The sequence below is a fragment of the Tachyglossus aculeatus genome, chromosome 1 (assembly GCF_015852505.1).
Source record: "Tachyglossus aculeatus isolate mTacAcu1 chromosome 1, mTacAcu1.pri, whole genome shotgun sequence".
NCBI classification, from domain to species: Eukaryota; Metazoa; Chordata; class Mammalia; order Monotremata; family Tachyglossidae; genus Tachyglossus; species Tachyglossus aculeatus.
Genome location: NC_052066.1, coordinates 103,598,876 through 103,621,565, shown reverse-complemented (window position 1 = coordinate 103,621,565; position 22,690 = coordinate 103,598,876). Strand labels below are relative to the sequence as shown.

Below are 22,690 nucleotides of genomic sequence, written 5' to 3'. Positions count from 1 at the left end.
GTGTGACCTTGGACAAGTCACTGAACTTCTCTTTGCCTCATTTACCTCACCTGTGAAATGGGTAGAGCACGGGCCTGGGGTTTCAGAAGGATGTGGGTTCTAATGTCGGCTCCGCCGCTCGTCGGCTACGTGACCTTGGGCAAACCACTTAATTTCTCTGGACCTCAGTTACCTCATCTGTAAAATGGGGATTAAGACTGTGAATTCTATCCCATTTGAATTGGCTTGTAATAATAATTTTCATAATGATTGTGGTATTTGTTAAGCGCTTACTATATTAAGCACTGGGGTAGATACGAGGTGACTGGATTGGACACAGTCCAACTTTCCCAAGTGCTTGTGCTTTCCCAAGCACTTAGTACAGTGCTCTGCACACAGTAAGCGCTCAATAAATATGACTGAATGAATGAACGATCCTGGTCCCACACGGGGCTCACAGTCTTAACCCCCATTTTACAGATGAGGCAACTGAGGTCCAGAGAAATTAAGTGATCTGCCCAAGGTCACAGAGCAGACAAACGGCAGAGCCGAGATTAGAACCCGCATCCTTCTGACTCCCAAGCCCGTGTTCTATCCACTCGGCCAGGCTGCTTCCCCAAACTACCTCAGTGCATAGTACAGTGCCTGGCACATAGTAAGTGGTTAACAAATACCATTTTTAAAAAATGTATTGAATCCCCTTTATACAGACACAGAGAGGTTAAATGACTTAACCAAGGTCACACAGCAGATAAATGGTGGAGCCAAGATTAGGACCCAGGTCATCTGATTCCTAATAATGTCGGTATTCGTTAAGCGCTTACTATGTGCAAAGCACTGTTCTAAGCGCTGGGGGGAACACAAGGAGATGAGGTTGTCCCATGTGGGGCTTGCAGTCTTCATCCCCATTTTACAGATGAGGGAACTGAGGCACAGAGAAGTGAAGTGACTAGCCCAAGGTCACACAGCAGACATGCGGATTCCTAGGCCCAGGCTCTTCTCACTAGGCCACACTGCTTCTCGCTGATTTCCTTGAATGGAAATTTTGCCAGGCAGTCTCCATCCAAAGACATTAGAGAGGGACCACGGGGGATTCATTCATTTAATCCCATTTATTGCACGCTTACCGTGTGCTGAGCTCTGTACTAAGTTCTTGGGAAAGTACAATACCATAGTAAACGGACACATTCCCTGCTCACAACACGCTTAGAGTCTAGAGGGAGGAGACAGAAATCAGTACAGATAAATAAATTACAGCTATGTACATTCATTCATTCATTCATTCATTCAATCGTATTTATTGAGCGCTTCCTGTGTGCAGAGCACTGTGCTAAGCGCTTGGGAAGTCCAAGTTGGCAACATAGAGAGACGGTCCCTACCCGACAGCGGGCTCACAGTCTAGAAGGGGGAGACAGACAACAAAACATATTCACCAAATAAAATAAATACAATAAATACGTACAAATAAAATAAATAAATAGAGTAACAGGTCCTCCTGGCTCCGAAGCCAGTGGTCTCTCCACCAGGCCGTGCTGCCGTTGGGTAGCGTTCCCCTTCAAGATGTGCTTAGAAATTCCTTTCAGTTTTCCAACGGATTTAACTGTGCCTGTCCATCATCGTCATCATCAATCGTATTTATTGAGCGCTTACTTGGCAACCTGTTGAGTTCGATTCAACGTATTGGCATTTCCTTAAACCCAAGTGGGTCGGCTTTAACCTGGGGCCGTGCCATCATTTTTATAACAGAGCTCCGGCAAACTTCAAGCAGCTTGCGACGAACTCTACTTTGCTCTAGAGAGTCAAAGAAAGCACATCTTTTCTGGAATGCCAAGTGCCGTGATGCGTTGAGTCGATTTTCACTCAGTTGAAATAGAAACAGTCCTCTGTGTTCCCCCCAAAGCGATCCTTTGGTTCCCAACAAAGCGGGAGAGAATGTTTGAAAATCGATTCTAAGACATTCTAAAAAATTAAGACTGGCTATCCCATTAAAAGCAAATCTTTTGATCTTCGCAGTTGATCGCAGCATTTACGAAGATGCCCGGGGAGAGATGTCTAAATGAGCAAACTAGGACTCAAACGCTATAACGATGAGTTGGGGTTTCCAACTTCAGTTTGGTGAATAGAGGATACCCGCCTGCAGGTGGATTTGATGTGTCCTCTATCTCTACACAACAAGGAGTCACTTAGTACAGTGCAGTGTGGCTCAGTGGAAAGAGCATGGGCTTTGGAGTCAGAGGTCATGGGTTCAAATCCCGGCTCCGCCAATTGTCAGCTGTGTGACTTTGGGCAAGTCACCTCACTTCTCTGTGCCTCAGTTACCGCATCTATAAAATGGGGATTGACTGCTAGCCCCCCATGGGACAACCTGATCACCTTGCATCCCTCCAGCACTTAGAACAGTGCTTTGCACATAGTAAGCGCTTAATAAATGCCATCATCATCACACAGTAAGCGCTCAATAAATACGACTGAATGAATGAATGAATGAATGAGTCGGGGATGTAGTCACTCAAATACTGCACTATTATGTGCTCCTTCTTGACAGGTCTTTCCAGGAAGACAGGGTAATAAAATTATATTGGATTTGTACCCTTTGTTAGGAAGAAGGCAGTGGTAAACCACTTCCATATTTTTACGAAGAAAACTCTATAGATACACTACCTGAACAACTGCAGGTGGAGGTGGGGTCTTCTGGGGGAGATTCGCTCCCCCGAGCATGGCTCAGTGGAAAGAGCCCGGGCTTTGGAGTCAGAGGTCATGGGTTCAAATCCCAGCTCCACCGCTTGTCAGCTGTGTGACTTTGGAAAAGTCACTTCACTTCTCTGTGCCTCAGTTCCCTCATCTGTAAAATGGGGGTGAAGACTGTGAGCCCCATGTGGGACACCCTGATCACCTTGTAACCTCCCCAGCGCTTAGAACAGTGCTTTGCACATAGTAAGTGCTTAATAAGTACCATTATTATTATTATTATCATCGCTCAGAGATGACCCGAAGGCATAAGACAAGACCCTTTAAAACCCCACCTTCAGCCCCACATTACTGATGTCCACGTCCATAATTTATTTTAATGTCTGTCTCCCCCTCTAGACTGAAACCTCATTGTGGGCAGGATATATGTTCACCAGTTCTCCTATATTGTACTTTCTCAAGTGCTTAGTACTCTGTTCCGCACAGAGTAAATGCTCAATAAATACCACTGATTGATTGATCAATCTATTGATCGATTGATTGGACGTTCTTCCCTCCCCCCAACATAAAAATACTTTTTTTCCCCTCTTCTACCTAGAAGGAGTAGCGTTGAATCAGTCCAGAGTGCCAGCCCAGAACCTCAGTCTCTACCAGCGCTTAGAACAGTGCTTTGCACATAGTAAGCGCTTAATAAATGCCATCATTATTATTATTATTATTACGGGGCCCCTCAGTGGTGGACATATAATTTGGGCCATCTCTGCCCTTGCTCTGAGGCCAACTGCCCCATCCCAACACCTCTAAAGGACCATCAGAAGCAGGGGTCAGTTGGAAGCTACGTGGCGGGAAGCGGAGGCAGTGAGGCCGAGTGGATAGAGTCTTGGGAGTCAGAAGGATGTGGGTTCTAATCCCAGCTCCACCACTTATCCGCTGTGGGATCGTGGGCAAATCACTTAACTTCTCCCTGCCTCAGTCACCTCAACCGTAAAATGGGGATTAAGACTGAGCCCCATGGGGGACGGGCGCTGTGTCCGATACGAATCGCTTGTTTCTATCCCAGAGTTTAGAACAACGGCTCACATGTAGTAAGTGCTTAACAAATACCACTGAAAGGAAAAAAAAAGGCTCAGCAACCAGTTAGCTGGGTTTTTTGTGCCTCAGAAAGGCTCGCTAGCCTCAACAGCTAGACTTAATAATAATAATGTTGGCATTTATTAAGCACTTACTATGTGCAAAGCACTGTTCTAAGCACTGGGGAGTTTACAAGACTAGACTTCTATCCTAATAATAATAATAATAATAATGATGATGATGATGGTACTTGTTAAGCTCTTACTATGTGCAAAGCACTGTTCTAAGCGCTGGGGAGGTTACAAGGTAATCAGGAGGTTGTCCCACGGGGGGCTCACAGTTTTAATCCCCATTTTACAGATGAGATAACTGAGGCACAGAAAAGTGAAGTGACTTGCCCAAAGTCACACAGCTGACAGTTGCCAGAGCCAGGATTTGAACCCATGACCTCTGACTCGGTGCCCTTTCCACCGAGCCACGCTGCTTCTCATGCTGCTGCTAGACTGTGAGCCTGTTGTTGGGTAGGGACCATCTCTATACGTTGCCGACTTGTAGTTCCCAAGCGCTTAGTACAGTCCTCTGCACACAGTAAGCGCTCAATAAATACGATTGAATGAATGAATAAACAGGAGGCTCTTTAATACGCTGCAAACAGTCCCCCAGGCAGGGTGGGCAGGCTTCTGACTTCAAGGGCCACAGCGACCTTCTTTCCTGAAAGGAATCACGCCCATTTCCGTCTTTCCCTCATCTGGAGCTGATCATCATCATCATCAATCGTATTTATTGAGCGCTTACTATGTGCACAGCACTGTACTAAGCGCTTGGGAAGTACAAATTGGCAACATATAGAGACAGTCCTTACCCAACAGTGGGCTCACAGTCTAAAAGGGGGAGACAGAGAATAAAACCGAACATACTAACAAAATAAAATAAATAGAATAGATATGTACAAGTAAAATCAATCAATTTCATCATATTTACCTAGCGCTTACTAAAGCTCTGACCTTATTGAGCTCACCACAGTTGAGGAGAGTCAGAAGTCTTGAGTTTTAGGTTCCATATCCCGTGGGGCTGAGCAAGCTACGTGAGAAGCCAGTGTGGCCTGGCGGATTAAGCACGAGCCTGGGATTCAGAAGGCCCTGGATTCTAATCCCAGCTCTGTCGCTTGTCTGCTGTATGACCTTGGGCAAATCGCTCCACTTTTCTGTGTCTCAGTCAACTCCTCTGTAAAATGGGACTGTGAGCCCTACGGGGGACAAAGACTGTAATAATAATAATAATAATGATGGCATTTATTAAGCACTTACTATGTGCAAAGCACTGTTCTAAGCGCTGGGGAGGTTACAAGGCTCCGCCAATTGTCAGCTGTGTGACTTTGGGCAAGTCACTTAACTCCTCTGTGCCTCAGTTATCTCATCTGTAAAATGGGGATTAAAACTGTGAGCCCCCCGTGGGACAACCTGATCACCTTGTAACCTCCCCAGTGCTTAGAACGGTGCCTTGCACATAGTAAGCGCTTAATAAATGCCATTATATAAGGTGATCAGGTTGTCCCACAGGGGGTTCACAGTCTTAATCCCCATTTTACAGAGGAGGCCCAGAGAAGTGAAGTGACTTGGCCAAAGTCACACAGCTGACAATCGGCGGAGCCGGGATTTGAACCCATGAACTCTGACTCCAAAGCCCGGGCTCCTTCCACTGAGCCACGCTGCTTCCCAACTGGATACAACTGTATACAACTTGCATGTATCCCAGTGGTTAGTATTGTGCCTGGCAAATACGTAACAGCACCCACTTAACAAATACCAGCAAAAAAAACCCAAAGGCAATGAAACTTTGCTCCGCTTGTCTTCTGCCCTGCTAAAAATGGTGTTCCAAATACTTCCCGCCACCATTATATGGGTGTGCTGAAGACGGATTAAGGGAAACACCGGCAAGGTGCTTTAAATCCTGGGCACAAAAGCGGCAAGAGAAAGACCAACTATTATGGAGTGGCTATCACGTAGCTTGCTACTGGCGTGTGAAGGGATGGGCGGAAGGAACAATAGGGCCACTGTCCTGGCCTTTACACTCATCTTCTTTGTGCAAGTAATTCAGGTCCCTCCCTCAGTCCGAGATCCCTGGGCCCTGCCAGGAAATGAAGAAGGCGGAGTGGTCATGGAAACAAGAACGCTTCACCAGACCTATTTACCAAGAACTTTAGGGATTACCACACGCGGTAAAACCCAGAGTATTTCTGCTTGCCGTCTGCCAAGTCTTTATCCGGTGCCCCTTTCCGCACAGTTATCGGCGGCACCAAAATAAATACCGGGTTCGAGAAGGTTACGGTCGGATAAGTTTGGTCCGCGCAGGGTGATCTTACGTTTGCATGCCCAGAGCTTGTTCACACTTGCCTTGACTTGTGCGGCTTGTTGGTTTCCTTTATATGGGAACAGGATGGATGTTGTCTTTGGGCTCCACTGGGCTTCACTGTAGCCCGGTGTCTGAGCTCCGGTGATCTGTGGGAATATTCCCGGTAGAGGCTTGTCTGGGAGAGACACCCTCAGCTCGAAGGCTGGCATTTAGAGCAGCAGCTGGCTGTCATTTGGGTCCCTTAACTGTGGATGGGAACTTTTCCTCCCCCCGCCGCCAGCATGGTTTGTTAGCTTCCAGAAATCTCTCACCAGGAATTTGCAGAATGAGGATTTTCGTAGCCTTTGAGGGAGTCTTTGAGTCCTTTGATGCGTCCCCAGATGACACAGTGCAGGCTGTAAAGCTGATGATAAAGGTAAGCTACCAAACCCTTATTAGAATGAAAGCTCTGGGGCTTAGCGTGTTGGGTATGTACAGGGGCTGTGCAGCATTTGCTATTTGCGATGAGAAGCAGCATGGCTCACTGGAAAGAGCCCGGGCTTTGGAGTCAGAGGTCATGGGTTCGAATCCCAGCTCCGCCACATGTCTGCTGTGTGACCTGGGGCAAGTCACTTCACTTCTCTGAGCCTCAGTTACCTCATCTGTAAAATGGGGATTAAGACTGTGAGCCCCACTTGGGACAACCTGATCACCTTGTATTCCCCCCCAGCGCTTAGAACAGTGCTTTGCACATAGGAAGCTCTTAATAAATACCATCATCATTATTATTATTCCGGGGACTAAAAGAAAGGGGCTGTTGTTATGGCATGCAGAAATCTCCTGGGAAGTCCAGAGAAATGAAGCCCTATTATCCCAAAGGGAATTTTGGCCTGGGGGAGACAGCTGGACATAATAATAATAATGACGATGGTATTTGCTAAGTGCTTACGATGTATCAAAGACTGTTCTAAGCAGTGGGGTAGATACACGTTAATCGGGATGGACGCAGTCCCTGTCCCACATGGGGCTCACGGTCTTCATCCCCATTCTACCGATGAGGTAACCGTGGTACAGAGAAGAGAACTGACCCGACCAAGTCGCACAGCAGACAAGTGGTGGAGCCGGGATTCAGTGGAAAGAGCCCGGGCTTTGGAGTCATGGGTTCAAATCCCGGCTCCGCCAATTGTCAGCTGTGTGACTTTGGGCAGGTCACTTCACTTCTCTGGGCCTCAGTTACCTCATCTGGAAAATGGGGATGAAGACTGTGAGCCCCCTGTGGGACCACCTGATCACCTTGTAACCTGCCCAGCGCTTAGAACAGTGCTTTGCACATAGTAAGCGCTTAATAAATGCCATCAAAACGAAAAAAGCCAGGTCCTCCTGGCTCCTGGGCCCATGTCCTAGCCACTAGGCCACGCTGTCGTTAGAGTCACTTCTAAGTTGGAGGAGGAACCCTGGCAGCAGACAACCCCGCCTTAAGCCTGCCACTTCATCAGGAGAAGCCTTGGAGGCCAGTAGAAAAGTTACATGGCTCCCCAAACACATCATCAGATGGTCGAACAGCTTACCTCTAAGGCACCTGGACTTCCAAAAGGGCCGGGGTGGGGGTATACATGAGAGGAATACCGGGTATTCCCTGCTAGACTGGAAGCTCACTGTGGGCAGAGTCCACCAACTCTGTTGGTCGGCCCTACTGAGAGCTCACCTCCTCCAGGAGGCCTTCCCAGACTGAGCCCCTTCCTTCCTCTCCCTCTCGTCCCCCTCTTCATCCCCCCCATCTTACCTCCTTCCCTTCCCCACAGCACCTGTATATATGGATATATGTTTGTACATATTTCTTACTCTATTTATTTATTTTACTTGTACATACCTATTCTATTTATTTTATTTTGTTAATGTGCTTGGTTTTGTTCTCTGTCTCCCCCTTTTAGACTGTGAGCCCACTGTTGGGTAGGGACTGTCTCTATGTGTTGCCAACTTGTACTTCCCAAGCGCTTAGTACAGTGCTCTGCACACAGTAAGCGCTCAATAAATACGATTGATGATGATGATGCAAACTCTGTTACACTGTACTCTCCCAACCACTTAGCACAGTGCTCTGCACACAGTAAGTGCTCAATAAATGCAGTTAATCGATTGATTGATTTTATGTTCATCCATAAAGCACCCCATCGTTTCCTCTGTTCTCATTATTGGAGCTCCTGCTGATGGGATTGACCATACCCTGTCCCTTCCGGCATCATTATCATTATTATTATTACTAGTTGTTATTTGTTAAGAATTACTGGTATTTTTTAAGCATTTACTGTATGCTAGGCACTATGCACTACGCACTGGGGTAGATACAAGATAATCATACTAATGGTCATTATTATTATTATTATTATCATGATATTAGTTGAAGCAGTGTGGCTCAGTGGAAAGAGTACGGGCTTGGGAGTCAGAGGTCATGGGTTCAAATCCCGGCTCAGCCACTTGTCAGCTGTGTGACCTTGGGCAAGCCACTTCACTTCTCTGTGCCTCAGTTACCTCATCTGTAAAATGGGGATTGAGACTATAAGCCCCATGTGGGACAACCTGATCACCTTGTATCAATCAATCAATCAATCAATCGCATTTATTGAGTGCTTACTGTGTGCAGAGCACTGTACTAAGCGCTTGGGAAGTACAAGTTGGCAACATATATCCCCCTAGTGCTTAGAACAGTGCTTCACACATAGTAAGCGCTTAACAAATACCACTATCATTATTATTATTATGTGCCAGGCACTGTACTAAGCAGTGGGATGGAAACAAGGAAATCGGGTTGGACACAATCCCTGTCCCCCATGGGGCTCACAGTCTTAATCCCCATTTTACAGATGAGGGAACTGAGGCCCAGAGAAGTGAAGTGACTTGCCCACGGTCACACAGCGGATGAGTGGAGGAGCCAGGATTAGAGGCCCGATCTTCCGACCCTCCAAGCCCGCGCTCTTTCCTCCACTAGGCCAGGCTGCCTCTCTAGGCAACGCCGCCTTAGCATCCGACCTTCACGGACCCCCTCTGCCTGCGCTGGGACGGGCCGTGCCTGTCATCCAATATTTGTTTTGCCATTCTTTCCTCCACTGTCATATTAATGGAGCGCTTACTGTGTGCGGAGCACTGTACCAAGCGCTTGGAAAGTCCAATTCAACAACAAAGAGAGACAATCCCTGCCCGCAGTGGGCTCACAGTTTAGAAGGGGGGAGGCAGACATCAAAATAAGTAAATAGGCAACGAGGTCTCACTCAGAAGACCCCCTCTCCCTACCCCGCAAAAAAAGAAAACCCACGGGCTGGGCAGTGCCCACTTCACCAACAGGAGGGACTGAGTGGGGAATAAATATTTCTACAGTCAAGAGGAAATGGGATGATAACTGGCACGGACTGGACTCCTCAGGGCTCAGTGGAAAGAGCACAGGCTTTGGAGTCGGAGGTCATGGGTTCGAATCCCGGCTCCACCACATATCTGCTGTGTGACCTTGGGCAAGTCACTTCACTTCTACTAGAAGCATTAGAAGGTGACACGGAGGAGTTTAGTGACTTGCCCAAGGCCACAGGGCAAGCAAGTGCCAGAGCCAGGATTAGAACCCAGGTCCTCTGATTTGAATGCTCTGCACACAGTAAGCGCTCAATAAATACGATTGATGATGATGATGATGATGATTTCCAGACCCATGCCCTTTCTACTAGGCCGACTTTACCAGTCACAGAGTGTATCATAAGTGTAAATACAGCAGAGGCAGCAGACTGTGAACCCATTGTTGGGTAGTTACCATCTCTATAGGTTGCCAGCTTGTACCTCCCAAGCGCTTAGTACAGTGCTGTGCACACAGTAAGCACTCAATAAATACGATTGAATGAATGAATGAATATCCTGCATTAGAGTCATTTCCTAATTCATTCCCCCGGGGGTAGATCTGGTTTTAATGGCTGGTATACCACATGTACCCTCTGTATCTTCCGCCTTTTTCTAGGGTCCCAGAGGGGAGAGAAGAGTAGAGGGTGGTCTCAGAGGAACTCCGAGGGAACCGGGCAACCCAAGGACACCCGGAGCCCAAAAGTCCTCCAAGTGTTATCGACCTAGGAGCCATCCTTGGGTCCCCCCCCTCCACACTTTTAGACTGTGAGCCCACTGTTGGGTAGGGACTGTCTCTATATGTTTCCAACTTGTACTTCCCAAGCACACAGTAAGCGCTCAATAAATACGATTGATTGATTGATTGATCCTTCTCTGCGTCCACCCCTTCAATCTTCCCTTCCCCCCGCCCCCTTCTTGCAATCAAATATGTCTACACACACACGAGACAATGCCCAGAGGCCACACTGGGCCAACCCACACTCCTAGGAAAGTCCCTGGACTTTGCCGTGGAACCAAGAATTCTCTGGGCCTCTACAAATCCTCTGGACTGTAACTAATCAGTCAATCGATCAATGGTATTTATTGAGCGCCTACTGTGTGCAGAGTACTGTATTCAGAGCTTTGGAGAGTTCAGGACAAAAGAGCTGGTGGACACGATCCCTGATGACGCCAGAGTGGCTTAGCGGATAGAGCCTGGGCCCGGGAGTCGGAAGGTCATGGGTTCTAATCCTGGCTCCACCCCTCGTCCGCTGGGTGACCTTGGGCGACTGACTTCACTTCTCTGGGCCTCAGTTACCTCATCTGGAAAATAGGGGTTAAGAGTGGGAGCCCCATGCAGGACAGGGACTGTGTCCAACCTCGTTAACTCGTATCTACCCCGGTGCTTAGATCGGTGCTTGGCACACAGTAAGTGCTTAACAAGTACTGAAATTATTCCCTCTAGACTGTGAGCACGTTGTGAGCAGGGATTGTCTCTCTTTGTTGCTACATTGTAATCAATCAATCAATCAATCATATTTATTGAGCACTTACTGTGTGCAGAGCACTGTACTAAGCACTTGGGAAGTACAAGTTGGCAATATATAGAGACAGTCCCTACCCAACAGTGGGCGCACAGTCATTGTACCTTCCCAAGCGCCTAGCACAGTGCTCTGCACACAGTAAGCGCTCAATAAATACCACCAAATGAATGAATAAATGAAAGCGCTTACAGTCTACAGGGTGAGACAGTCGTTTAAATACATGACAAATAGGGGAAGTAGTAGAACATAAGGATAGGTACAAAAGTGCTGTTGACGTTGGGTGTGGATCAAAGCGCTTAGTACAGTGCTCTGCACACAGTAAGCGCTCAATAAATACGATTGATGATGATGATCAAAGTATTTAAAGGGTACACAGACAAGCACACAGTCGATGCAGAGGAGGGGGGGATAGGGGAAATGAGGGCTTAGTCAGGGAAGGCCTCTCAGAGGAGTTGGGGTCCATCCCCCACCTCCTTCCCCTCCCCACAGCACCTGTATATATATTTGTACAGATTTATTACTCTATTTTACTTGTCCATATTTACTATTCTATATATTTTGTTAATGACGTGCAGCTAGCTTTATTTCTATTTATTCTGATGACTTGACACCTGTCCACATGTTTTGTTTTGCTGTCTGTCTCCCCCTTCTAATAATAATGGCATTTGTTAAGCGCTTACGAATGTGCGAAGCACTGTTCTAAGAGCTGGGGAGGATACAACGTGATCACATTGTCCAACGTGGGGCTCACAGTCTTAATCCCCATTTTACAGGTGAGGTAACTGAGGCTCAGAGAAGTTAAGTGGCTTGCCCAAGGTCACACAGCTGACATACCTGTATATATGTATATATGTTTGTACATATTTATTACTCTATTTATTTATTTATTTTACTTGTACATATCTATTCTATTTATTTTATTTTGTTAGTATGTTTGGTTTTGTTCTCTGTCTCTCCCTTTTAGACTGTGAGCCCACTGTTGGGTAGGGACTGTCTCTATATGTTGCCAATTTGTACTTCCCAAGCGCTTAGTACAGTGCTCTGCACATAGTAAGCGCTCAATAAATACGATTGATGATGATGATGAAGTGGAAGAGTGAGGACTCCTTACAAGCCATTAAGTAGGAGAAGGGTCATTGAGTTTCATTTTCTATCTATTTATTTATTTATCTTACTTGTACATATCCATTCTATTTATTTTATTTTGTTAGTGTGTTTGGTTTTGTTCTCTGTCTCCCCCTTTTAGACTGTGAGCCCGCTGTTGGGTAGGGACCGTCTCTATGTGTTGCCGACTTGTACTTCCCAAGCGCTTAGTCCAGTACTCTGCACACAGTAAGCGCTCAAGAAATACGATTGATTGATTGATTGATTTGACTGTAAAATGGCAAGATCCCCTGATGGAAACTTGGTTTGCACTATCAAACCTCTACCGAATTTGCAGTGACCCACATGATAATAATAATTATGGTACTTATTAAATGCTTACGATGTGCCATGCCCTGTTGATGATGATGATGATGATGATGAAGGTATTTGTTTAAGCGCTTACTGGGTAGGTACAAGTTAGGTTGGACACAGTCCCTGTCCCACATGGGGTGCACACCCTTAATCCCCATTGTACGGACGAGGTAACTGAGGCCCAGAGAAGTGACTTGTCCAAGGTCACACAGCAGACGTGGCAGAGCCGGAATTAGAACCCAGGACCTTTTGGCTCCCAGGCTCGTGCTTTATACACTAAGCCGTGCTAACTATGTGTCAAGCACTGTACACTGTGCTAGATATAAGACAATCAGGTCAAATACAATCCCTACCCCATAGAGAGCTCAAAGTCTAAGGAACTGAAATGATCTTGATGCAAACTGTAGGCTGGTTTCTGAACGATTCATTCAATTCTATTTATTGAGCACTTACTGTGAGCAAAGCACTGTACTAAGCGCTTTAGTCTGTTACCTTGTTGCGATCAGGGATTGTGTCTTCCAACTCTGTTGTACCGTAATCTCCCCAGTGTTTTCTACAGTGCTCTGCACACAGTCAGGACTCAGTAAATGTCACTGATGATGATGATGATGATTGATGATGATGATTTCTTCCGCTCTGGGCTCTTCTATCCATTGCTGCAGGTTGTTCTTATAATAGCCTATTTTTCACATTTAGGATTATTTCCACGTCCCACTGGCTGAAGATAAACAAGGTCGGAAGTACCTGGAGCTGATTTATGCTGGGGCAGTGTTGAAGAATAGCTGGGTCCTGGCTGATATAGGGATAACCGCCTGTTCAACTCTAAAGTGCACAGTGAAGGTATGAAAAGACCGGGATTCATCTGACCCCGTGCTCGTTGATGAAAAAATGAAATCACGGTCGACCCATCTAGCTAAAACTACTTCAGAGCAATAAAACCTCTCTGATTGTAAGACGGGACACCAGGTCATTAATGTAAAATACATATGGTCTCAGAGGGTCATTTGTGTGGACCAGTGGGAACAGCCCGGCCATGGAAGTCAGAATAATGATGGTATTTCTTAAGCGCTTACTATGTGTCAAGCATTGTTCAAGCACTGTTGGGGGAACACAGAGAGAAGCTGAGAGGGCCAGTAAAGAGCTGATTCAGTATCTCTGACACCCCCATCTCCTTGAGCACGAGGGTCAGTATCCCACTTTGACAATTCCTAGCATGGCTCAGTGGAAAGAGCCCGGGCTTGGGAGTCAGAGCTCATCGGCTCAAATCCCGGCTCCGCCACTTGTCAGCTGTGTGACTTTGGGCAAGTCACTTCACTTCTCCGTGCCTCAGTTACCTCATCTGTAAAATGGGGATTAAGATTGTGAGCCCCACATGGGACAACCTGATCACCTTGTATCCTCCCCAGCGCTTAGAACAGTGCTTTGCACATAGTAAGCGCTTAACAAATACCAAAATTATTATTATTATTATAAGCCTTAACCTTAACCTTTTAGACTGTGAGCCCACTTTCAGACTGTGAGCCCACTGTTGGGTAGGGACTGTCTCTATGTATTGCCAATCTGTACTTCCCAAGCGCTTAGTACAGTGCTCTGCACATAGTAAGCGCTCAATAAATACGATTGATTGATTGATTGATTGATTAACCACCTAGTACCACTGAGCACCAATCACTCAATCATATTTATTGAGCGCTTACTGTGTGCAGAGCACTGTACTAAGCGCTTGGGAAGTCCAAGTTGGCAACATATGGAGACGGTCCCTACCCAACAGTGGGCTTGGCGGGGGAAGTTCACTAGGCCGCTAAAAGAAAGGATGATAATCTCTCCCTGTCGGCATTGGGGGAGGCTAGTTCTGAAAGCTAGGGATCTCCTCCGCTCCAATTGGAGAGTTTCAGATTGCACAGACTGGATTGATTGATTAATTGATTGATTGATTGATTAATCGTATTGATTGAACGCTTACTGTATGCCGAGCACTTCACTAAGTGCTTGGGAGAGGACAGTGTAACAATATAACAGACACATTCCCTGCCCATAGTGAGCTTACAGTCTAAAGGCAGTAGGCTGCCTGATTAATGCCTTCCCTGTCCCTCTCAGCCAAGGGAAGGAATTCTGACCAGAAGCAGGCTTTGGAGGGGAAGAGGCTGCTCTGATCCACATAAGAAATGTGGGTGGAAGCGTGCAAAGAAGCTATACAAAAGAATTTTGGGCCAAGGGATAATCAATCAGATTCACCAGGTTGCCATGAGGGGAGTTTTCAGCCCAATAATAATAATAAAAATAAAAATAATAATAATAATAATAATAATGATCATCATCATCATCATCAATCGTATTTATTGAGCGCTTACTGTGTGCAGAGCACTGCACTAAGCGCTTGGGAAGTACAAGTTGGCAACATATAGAGACAGTCCCTACCCAACAGTGGGCTCACAGTCTAAATGATGGCATTTATTAAGCACTTACTATGTGCAAAGCACTGTTCTAAGCGCTGGGGAGGTTACAAGGCGATCAGGTTGCCCCCCGGGGGGCTCACAGTCTTCATCCCCATTTTACAGATGAGGTAACTGAGGCCCAGAGAAGTGAAGTGACTCGCCCAAAGTCACACAGCTGACAATTGGCAGAGCCGGGATTTGAACCCATGACCTCTGACTCCAAAGCCCGGGCTCTTTCCACTGAGCCCTGATCAGAGGCCTCAGATCTCCAGCAAAATGTAGTTCCTCAAGGCCTCAATTGCCTCAAGTCAGTAATGCACAGATTTTTGCCCCAGAAATATTAAGGTCAAAAAACCCCATCAAATGACGAGATTTAAATAGGCAGCAAGGTTTTAAGTAAGGTTTTTGTTAGATTGTGAGTTTCTGTGGCTCAGTTGCCTTTGTGTCGTTTCCTAGTCCGGGATCCTAGAATTTTTCTCAGTCGGGAGCCCGGCTTCATCTAGCCAATATTCTCGATACGCCCTCCCCTTCCAGATTCCTTAATGCCTCCCAAGCGCTTAGTACAGTGCTCTGCACACAGTAAGCGCTCAATAAATATGATTGATTGATTGATGTTTCGGTCTCCGGGAGGAACGGGCCGGATTTGCTGTCGTTATTCAACGGGGCCGGTCACGTGGAGATCTAGGAGGAGGCATTTATGAAATCAGCTTTAGGGGGAATGAAGCTGATTGAGTCGGCGCAGTCCAACTCTACAGAGGTAAGGGGGAAAAGCATTTTGGATCCATTGTTCCTTTCATTCCTTCCTTCATTCCTTCAATCGTATTTATTAAGCGCTTACTGTGTGCAGAGCACTGTACTAAGCACTTGGGAAGTACAAGCTTGCAACATCTAGAGACGGTCCCTGCCCAACAGCGGGCTCACAGTCTAGAAGGGGGAGACAGACGACAAAACAGAGCATATTAACAAAATAAAATAAATAGAAGATGTACAAACAAAATAGAGTAATAAATCCGTACAAACATATATACAGGTGCTGTGGGGAGGGGAAGGAGGTAAGGATGGGGAGGGGGAGAGGAAGGAGGGGGCTCAGTCTGGGAAGGCCTCCTGGAGGAGGTGAGCTCTCAGTAGGGCTGTGGATAGAACACAGGCCCGGGAGTCAGAAGGTCATGGGCTCTAATCCCAACATTAGAATGAATCTAATTAAGATTAGATTCCTATCGTCCATTTCTCGGCTGTGTGACCTTGGGGAAGTCACTTCACTTCTCGGTTACCTCATCCGTAAACCGCGGATTCAGACCGCGAGCCCCACGTGGGACAGGGACTTCGTCCAACGCGATTTGCTTGTATCCACCCCGGCACTAAGTACAGTGCCTGGCACCTCGTAAGCACTTAAAAAATACCACAGTTATTATTATTATAATTCAAGCTAATCAGGTTCGTCCCCCGAGAACGTGTAAGCTCATTATAAATTCCCGGGGGACCACATCACTCTCCTCAGGAGCGTAACAGCCTAAACCGGTTTGGGTTGGGGCCGATGCCGGGGTGCGGTGGGGAAGGCGTGTTGGCGTGAAGGAGGGGAAGGGGAAAGGGAAAGGAGCCAGAATGGAAAGGGCAGGTAATCATTAGCACCGGACTGGCAGGGAGATTAATTAACACCCCTAATACTCCCAGGAATTTTGCCTTAGACCTCCTGAAAGCAACTTGGACAATGGTGGCCAACCACAGACTTAGGCAAGGCCAAGTCATGCTGGTTTCAGAGATTCACGGGAAGCAGTGTGGCCCAGTGGAAAGACCACGGGCCTGGGAGACAGAAGCCCTAGGTTCTAATCCCCAGTCTGCCACTTGGGAAGTCACTTCAATGAGCTGTGCCTCAATTTCCTCATCTGTAAAATGGGAATTACCGCTATTGCTATTATCGATGTACTTGCTCTGCGCTTATTATGTGGCAAGAATTCTTCCAAGCACTGGGATGGATACACTCTCGGCTTCAAGGCTGTCCATCCCCTCGCCCCCTCCTACCTCACCTCCCTTCTCTCCTTTTCCAGCCCAGCCCTCCCCCTCCGCTCCTCGGCCACTAACCTCCTCACCGTACCTTGTTCTCGCCTGTCTTGCCGTCGACCCCCGGCTCACGTCATCCCCCGGGCCCGGAATGCCCTCCCTCCACACATCCGCCAAGCTAGCTCTCTTCCCCCCTTCAAAGCCCTACTGAGAGCTCACCTCCTCCAGGAGACCTTCCCAGCATGGCTCAGTGGAAAGAGCATGGGCTTTGGAGTCAGAGGTCATGGGTTCAAATCCCGGCTCCACCACTTGTCAGCTGTGTGACTTTGGGCAAGTCACTTAATGTCTCTGGGCCTCAGTTACCTCATCTGTAAAATGGGAATGAAGACTGTGAGCCCCCCATGGGACAACCTGATCACCTTGTAACCTCCCCAGCGCTGAGAACAGTGCTTTGCACATAGTAAGCGCTTAATAAATGCCATTATTATTATTCCCAGACTGAGCCCCCTTTTTCCTCTCCTCCTCCCCATTCCCCCCCCCCCACCTCCTTCCCCTCCCCACAGCACCTGTATATGTGTTTGTACAGGTTTATTACTCTATTTATTTATTTATTTATTTAATTTGTACATATTTATTCTCTTTATTTTATTTTGTTAATATGTTTTGCTTTGTTGTCTGTCTCCCCCCTTCTAGACTGTGAAACCGCTGCTGGGTAGGGACCGTCTCTATATGTTGCCAACTTGTACTTCCCAAGCGCTTAGTACAGTGCTCAATAAATATGATTAAATGAATGATTGAATGAATGAATGAATGAATGAATGAATGATAATCACATTGGAGTCAGTCCCTGTCCCACCTGGGGCTCACAGACTAAATCGAAGGGAGTAGATACTAATCCCCATTTTATAGACAAGGAAACTGACGCTCAGGGATGTTCAATGACTTGCCTAAGGTCACACTACTGTAGAACAGTGGTGGAGCCAGGATTAGAACCCAGGTCCTCCGACTCCCAGGCTCTTGCTCTTTCTACTAGGCAATGCTGCTTTCCTCCTACTTATACTGTGAGTTCCAGGAGGGGCAGGGACTGTGTCCAACCTGATTATCTTGCCCCTATCCCAGTGCTTAGTACAGTACTTGGTACATAGTAAGTGCTTAATAATAATAATAATAATGGCGTTTGTTAAGCGCTTACTATGTGCAAAGCACTGTTCTAAGCGCTGGGGAGGATACAAGGTGATCAGGTTGTCCTAAATTCATTCATTCATTCAATCATATTTATTGAGAGCTTACTTTGTGCAGTGCACTGTACTAAGCACTTGGAAAGTACAATTCGGCAACAGAGACAATCCTTACCCAACAATGGGTTCACAGTCTAGAAGAGGGGGGACAGACAACAAAACAAAACAATATCATCAATAACATCAAAATAGATAAATAGAATTATAGATACATACACATCATTAATAAAATAAATAGAATAATAAATAGGTACAAAGATATACAAGCGCTATGAGGCGGAGAGGGGGTAGAGCAGAGGGAGGGAATTGGGGCGGTGGGGAGGAGGAGCAGAGGAAAAGGGGGGGCTCAGTCTGGGAAGGCCTCCTGGAGGAGGTGAGCTCTCAGTAGGGCTTTGAAGGAGGGAAGAGAGATAGTTTGGCGGATGTGAGGAGGGAGGGCATTCCAGGCCAGAGGTAAGACGTGGGCCGGGGGTCGACGGCAGGACAGGCGAGAACGAGGCACGGTGAGGAAATGAGCGGCAGGGGAGTGGAGGGTGCGGGCTGGGCTGGGCTCCCACCCCCAGAAAATAATAGTTAGCATTATTACTATCGTTGTTATTATTATTAATATTAATGATAAGACAATCTCCCACCCACAGAGAATCAGCCAGCCCATTCCCACTCCGGGCCCCCTCTAGCTTGTAGGATAAAAGGCAAGATGATGTCAGTCAGTCAATCGTATTCATTGAGCGCTTACTGTGTGCAGAGCATTGTCCTAAGCGCTTGGGAGAGTACACTATAACAATATAACACATTCCCTGCCCACAACGAGCTTACAGTCTAGTGTCACGATGTGGCCCAACTTCCGTGGGGCCCGAAGAGGCTGGTGGCATTTAATTGTCGCTGGAGGCGATTTCTCCCCTAAAGAACGGGGCTGGCATGGGCTTATCACAGCCTCGGATGTCAGAAGGCCTGCACTGGCAGCATCGTGCTATTTCAGAGCAGTGTCAGGAGACCAAATATAAATAATTACCCGCTCTTCTGTTGCTTAATTCTTTCTCTCCTCTCTCGCTGCCTCCCCAAGTGCAAACCCTCATCCCGCCTCCCGTCGACTACCGCAGCAGCCTCCCGCCCCCGGCCTCTGACCTTCTCCGTCCACTCCGGTCACCTGAAATCCCGGTCGGATCCCATCCTTCCCGCCCCGAAACCCCCCAGTGGTTCCCTGACATCACCTGCATCGGGGCCAAGTTCTTGCCTGCCGGGTTGGAGGTTCTCTGCCAGCTGGCTACTCCCTCCTGACCGATGATAACAGTGGCATTTGTTAAGCGCTTACTATATGCAAAACCTGCTGGGGAGGATACAAGGTGATCAGGTTGTCCTAAATTCATTCACTCATTCAACTATGCGCGGGGGTGGAGAAGCAGCGTGGCTCAGTGGAAAGAGCCCGGGCTTTGGAGTCAGAGGTCATGGGTTCAGTCAGCTGTGTGACTCTAGGCAAGTCACTTCACTTCTCTGTGCTTCAGTTCCCTCATCTGTAAAATGAGGATGAAGATCGTTAGCCCCCCGTGGGACAACCTGATCACCTTGTAACCTCCCCAGCGCTTAGAACCGTGCTTTGCACATAGTAACCGCTTAATAAATGCCATTACTATCATTATTATTATTATTATTATCATGTCCCATATGGGGCTCACAGTCTAGGTAGGAGGGAGAACTGGTATTGAATTCCCATTTTGCAGAAGAGGGAACTGAAGCACAGAGAAATGAAGTGACTTGCCCGAGGTCGCACAGCAGGCATGTGGCGGGGCAGGGATTAGGTTAGTCAGTCAGTCAGTCAATCATATTTACTGAGAGATAACTGTGTGCAGACTATTGTACTGAGCACTCGGGAGAGTGCAATATAACAGACACACGTTCCCTGGCCACAGGAAGCTTACAGACTAGAGGTTACAGAAAGATCAATCAATCAATCAATCGTATTTATTGAGCGCTTACTGTGTGCAGAGCACTGAACTAAGCGCTTGGGAAGTACAAGTTGGCAACATATAGAAACAGTCCCTACCCAACAGTGGGCTCAGAGTCTAGAAGGGGGAGACAGACAACAAAACCAAACATATTAACAAAATAAAATAAATAGCATAGATATGTACAAGTAAAATAAATAACTAAATAGAGTAATAAATATGTACAAACATATATACATATATACAGGTGCTGTGGGGAAGGGAAGGAGGTAAGATGGGGGGATGGAGAGGGGGACGAGGGGGAGAGGAAGGAAGGGGCTCAATCTGGGAAGGCCTCCTGGAGGAGGTGAGCTCTCAGTAGGGCCTCGAAGGGAGGAGGAGAGCTAGCTTGGCGGGTGGGCAGAGGGAGGCCATTCCAGGCCCGGGGGATGAGATCCTACACCTGGTTCTCTGGCCCACCCAGCTTACACTCTTGGCCATCCCCGCACTGACTCTCTGGACTCTTAAATCGATCATCCATCACTCACACCTCCCCTTCACCCAGAAAATCAGACTACTCTCCTCCCCTTCCCTCAGGAAGCCATCCCCCTCCTACGGTCACAGTCAGGCCCTCCTACATAATTTCCCTAGCACGGTCATATTTATTCGTTTCAATATTTCATGGGGCATGTTTGAATCCCCACATTTAGACCTTCTCTTATTCTTTGTCTTAGTAGTAGTAGTAACAGAGAAAGAATAATGCCACTCTGGTATTTGTTAAGTGCTCACTATAATAATAATAATAATGATGGCATTTATTAAGCGCTTACTATGTGCAAAGCACTGTTCTAAGCACTGGGGAGGTTACAAGGTGATCAGGTTGTCCCATGGGGGGTTTACAGTCTTAATCCCCATTTTACAGAGGAGGTAACTAAGGCACAGAGAAGTGACTTGCCCAAAGTTAAACAGCTGACAGTTGGAGGAGTCAGGACTTGAACCCATAATAATAACAATGATGGCATTTATTAAGCGCTTACTATGTGCCAAGGACTGTTCTAAATGCTGGGGTACGTGTGATAACAGTCAGATCAGACAGAGTCCATGTCTCACCTGGGGCTCGCAGTCTAAATGGGAGGGAGAACAGGCATTTAAAACCCATTTGACAGACGAGGGGACTGAAGCACAGAGAAATTAAGAGACTCATCCAAAGTCATACAGCAGGTAAGTGGCACAGCCGGGATTAGAACTCAGATCCTCAGACTTCCAGTCTGCTCAAAGTAGGTGAAAAATAAATTCAGTACTATTGTTACTACTAAATGGCCAAACACGAAATATTACATGTCTACCAGCTGTATTGTACTATACTCTCCCAAGTGCTTAGTACAGTGCTCTCAACACAGAACTCACTGATCGAATGATTGAATAATATAACACTAGCACTTTGAATTTATGATGAACTTTGCCACGAATGATCTCATTTAACTTCACACTATCCCCGTGAGGTAGAAAAGACGTAGTTATTATTATCCCCATTCAACAGATCAATCAATCAATCAATCAATCGTATTTATTGAGCGCTTACTGTGTGCAGAGCACTGTACTAAGCACTTGGGAAGTCCAAGTTGGCAACATAGAGAGACAGTCCCTACCCAACAGTGGGCTCACAGCCTAAAATGGGGAGACGGAGAACCAAACCAAACATACTAACAAAATAAATAAATGGATAAAATAAATAAATAAACAGACGAGGAAAGTGAGGTCCTGGAGCAGGCTACTGATGGAGCTGGAACTTGCCACCAGGCCATGCGATTCCTAGATTGATACCCTGGCCACTAAACCATGCTGCCTCCCAACACAGCCCTCTTAGCAGGAAGGCCAAATTCTGGGCCTCTAAGACATCATGGGACCCTTTATTTCAATTTAGACTGTATTACGGGGGAAATCCCCCTCTCAGGATCACACCTGGGGAGTTTCCAGCCCTCTACCAGTCTCGGCTAAGGGAGGGAGAGTCCAGTAGAGGCCTGCCCATTCCGTTCCCAGCTTGGCCAGTGGCTATCAATCAATCAATCAATCAATCAATCGTATTTATTGAGCGCTTACTATGTGCAGAGCACTGTACTAAGCGCTTGGGAAGTACAAATTGGCAACATATAGAGACAGTCCCTACCCAACAGTGGGCTCACAGTCTAAAAGGGGGAGACAGAGAACAAAACCAAACATACCAACAAAATAAAATAAATAGGATAGAAATGTACAAGCAAAATAAATAAATAAATAGAGTAATAAATATGTACAACCATATATACATACATACAGGTGCTGTGGGGCAGGGAAGGAGGTAAGATGGGGGGATGGAGAGGGGGACGAGGAGGAGAGGAAGGAAGGGGCTCAGTCTGGGAAGGCCTCCTGGAGGAGGTGAGCTCTCAATAGGGCCTTGAAGGGAGGAAGAGAGCTAGCAAGTGGGAGGCAACCTGCTACGAGTCAAAACTCCCCTGTGCCCGGGGAAGCAGCTTCACGCGAGAGAGTCGAGGGCGGAGACTCGAGTTGACTGCGTGGAAGGTGGCATTGGTAAACCACTTCCAGGTTTTGAACAAGAGAACTCCATAGATCCACGACCAGAACGATTTCAGGCGGAGGTGGGGCGTTCCGGGAAAGATGCGTCCGTGGGG

The 22,690-nt window shown here is 47.0% G+C and overlaps 1 protein-coding gene across 1 annotated transcript in view; it reads left to right on the top strand.

Annotated features, from left to right (window-relative positions):
- The first annotated feature begins 6,385 nt into the window (after window positions 1-6,385).
- ANKUB1 (ankyrin repeat and ubiquitin domain containing 1) overlaps window positions 6,386-22,690 on the top strand; it is a 62,127-nt gene continuing 45,822 nt past the window's right edge. The window contains exons 1-2 of the mRNA XM_038751510.1: window positions 6,386-6,505; window positions 13,125-13,268. Coding sequence (XP_038607438.1) covers window positions 6,416-6,505; window positions 13,125-13,268 — 234 coding nt within the window. The 5' untranslated portion in view covers window positions 6,386-6,415. The remainder of the gene's footprint in view (window positions 6,506-13,124; window positions 13,269-22,690) is intronic.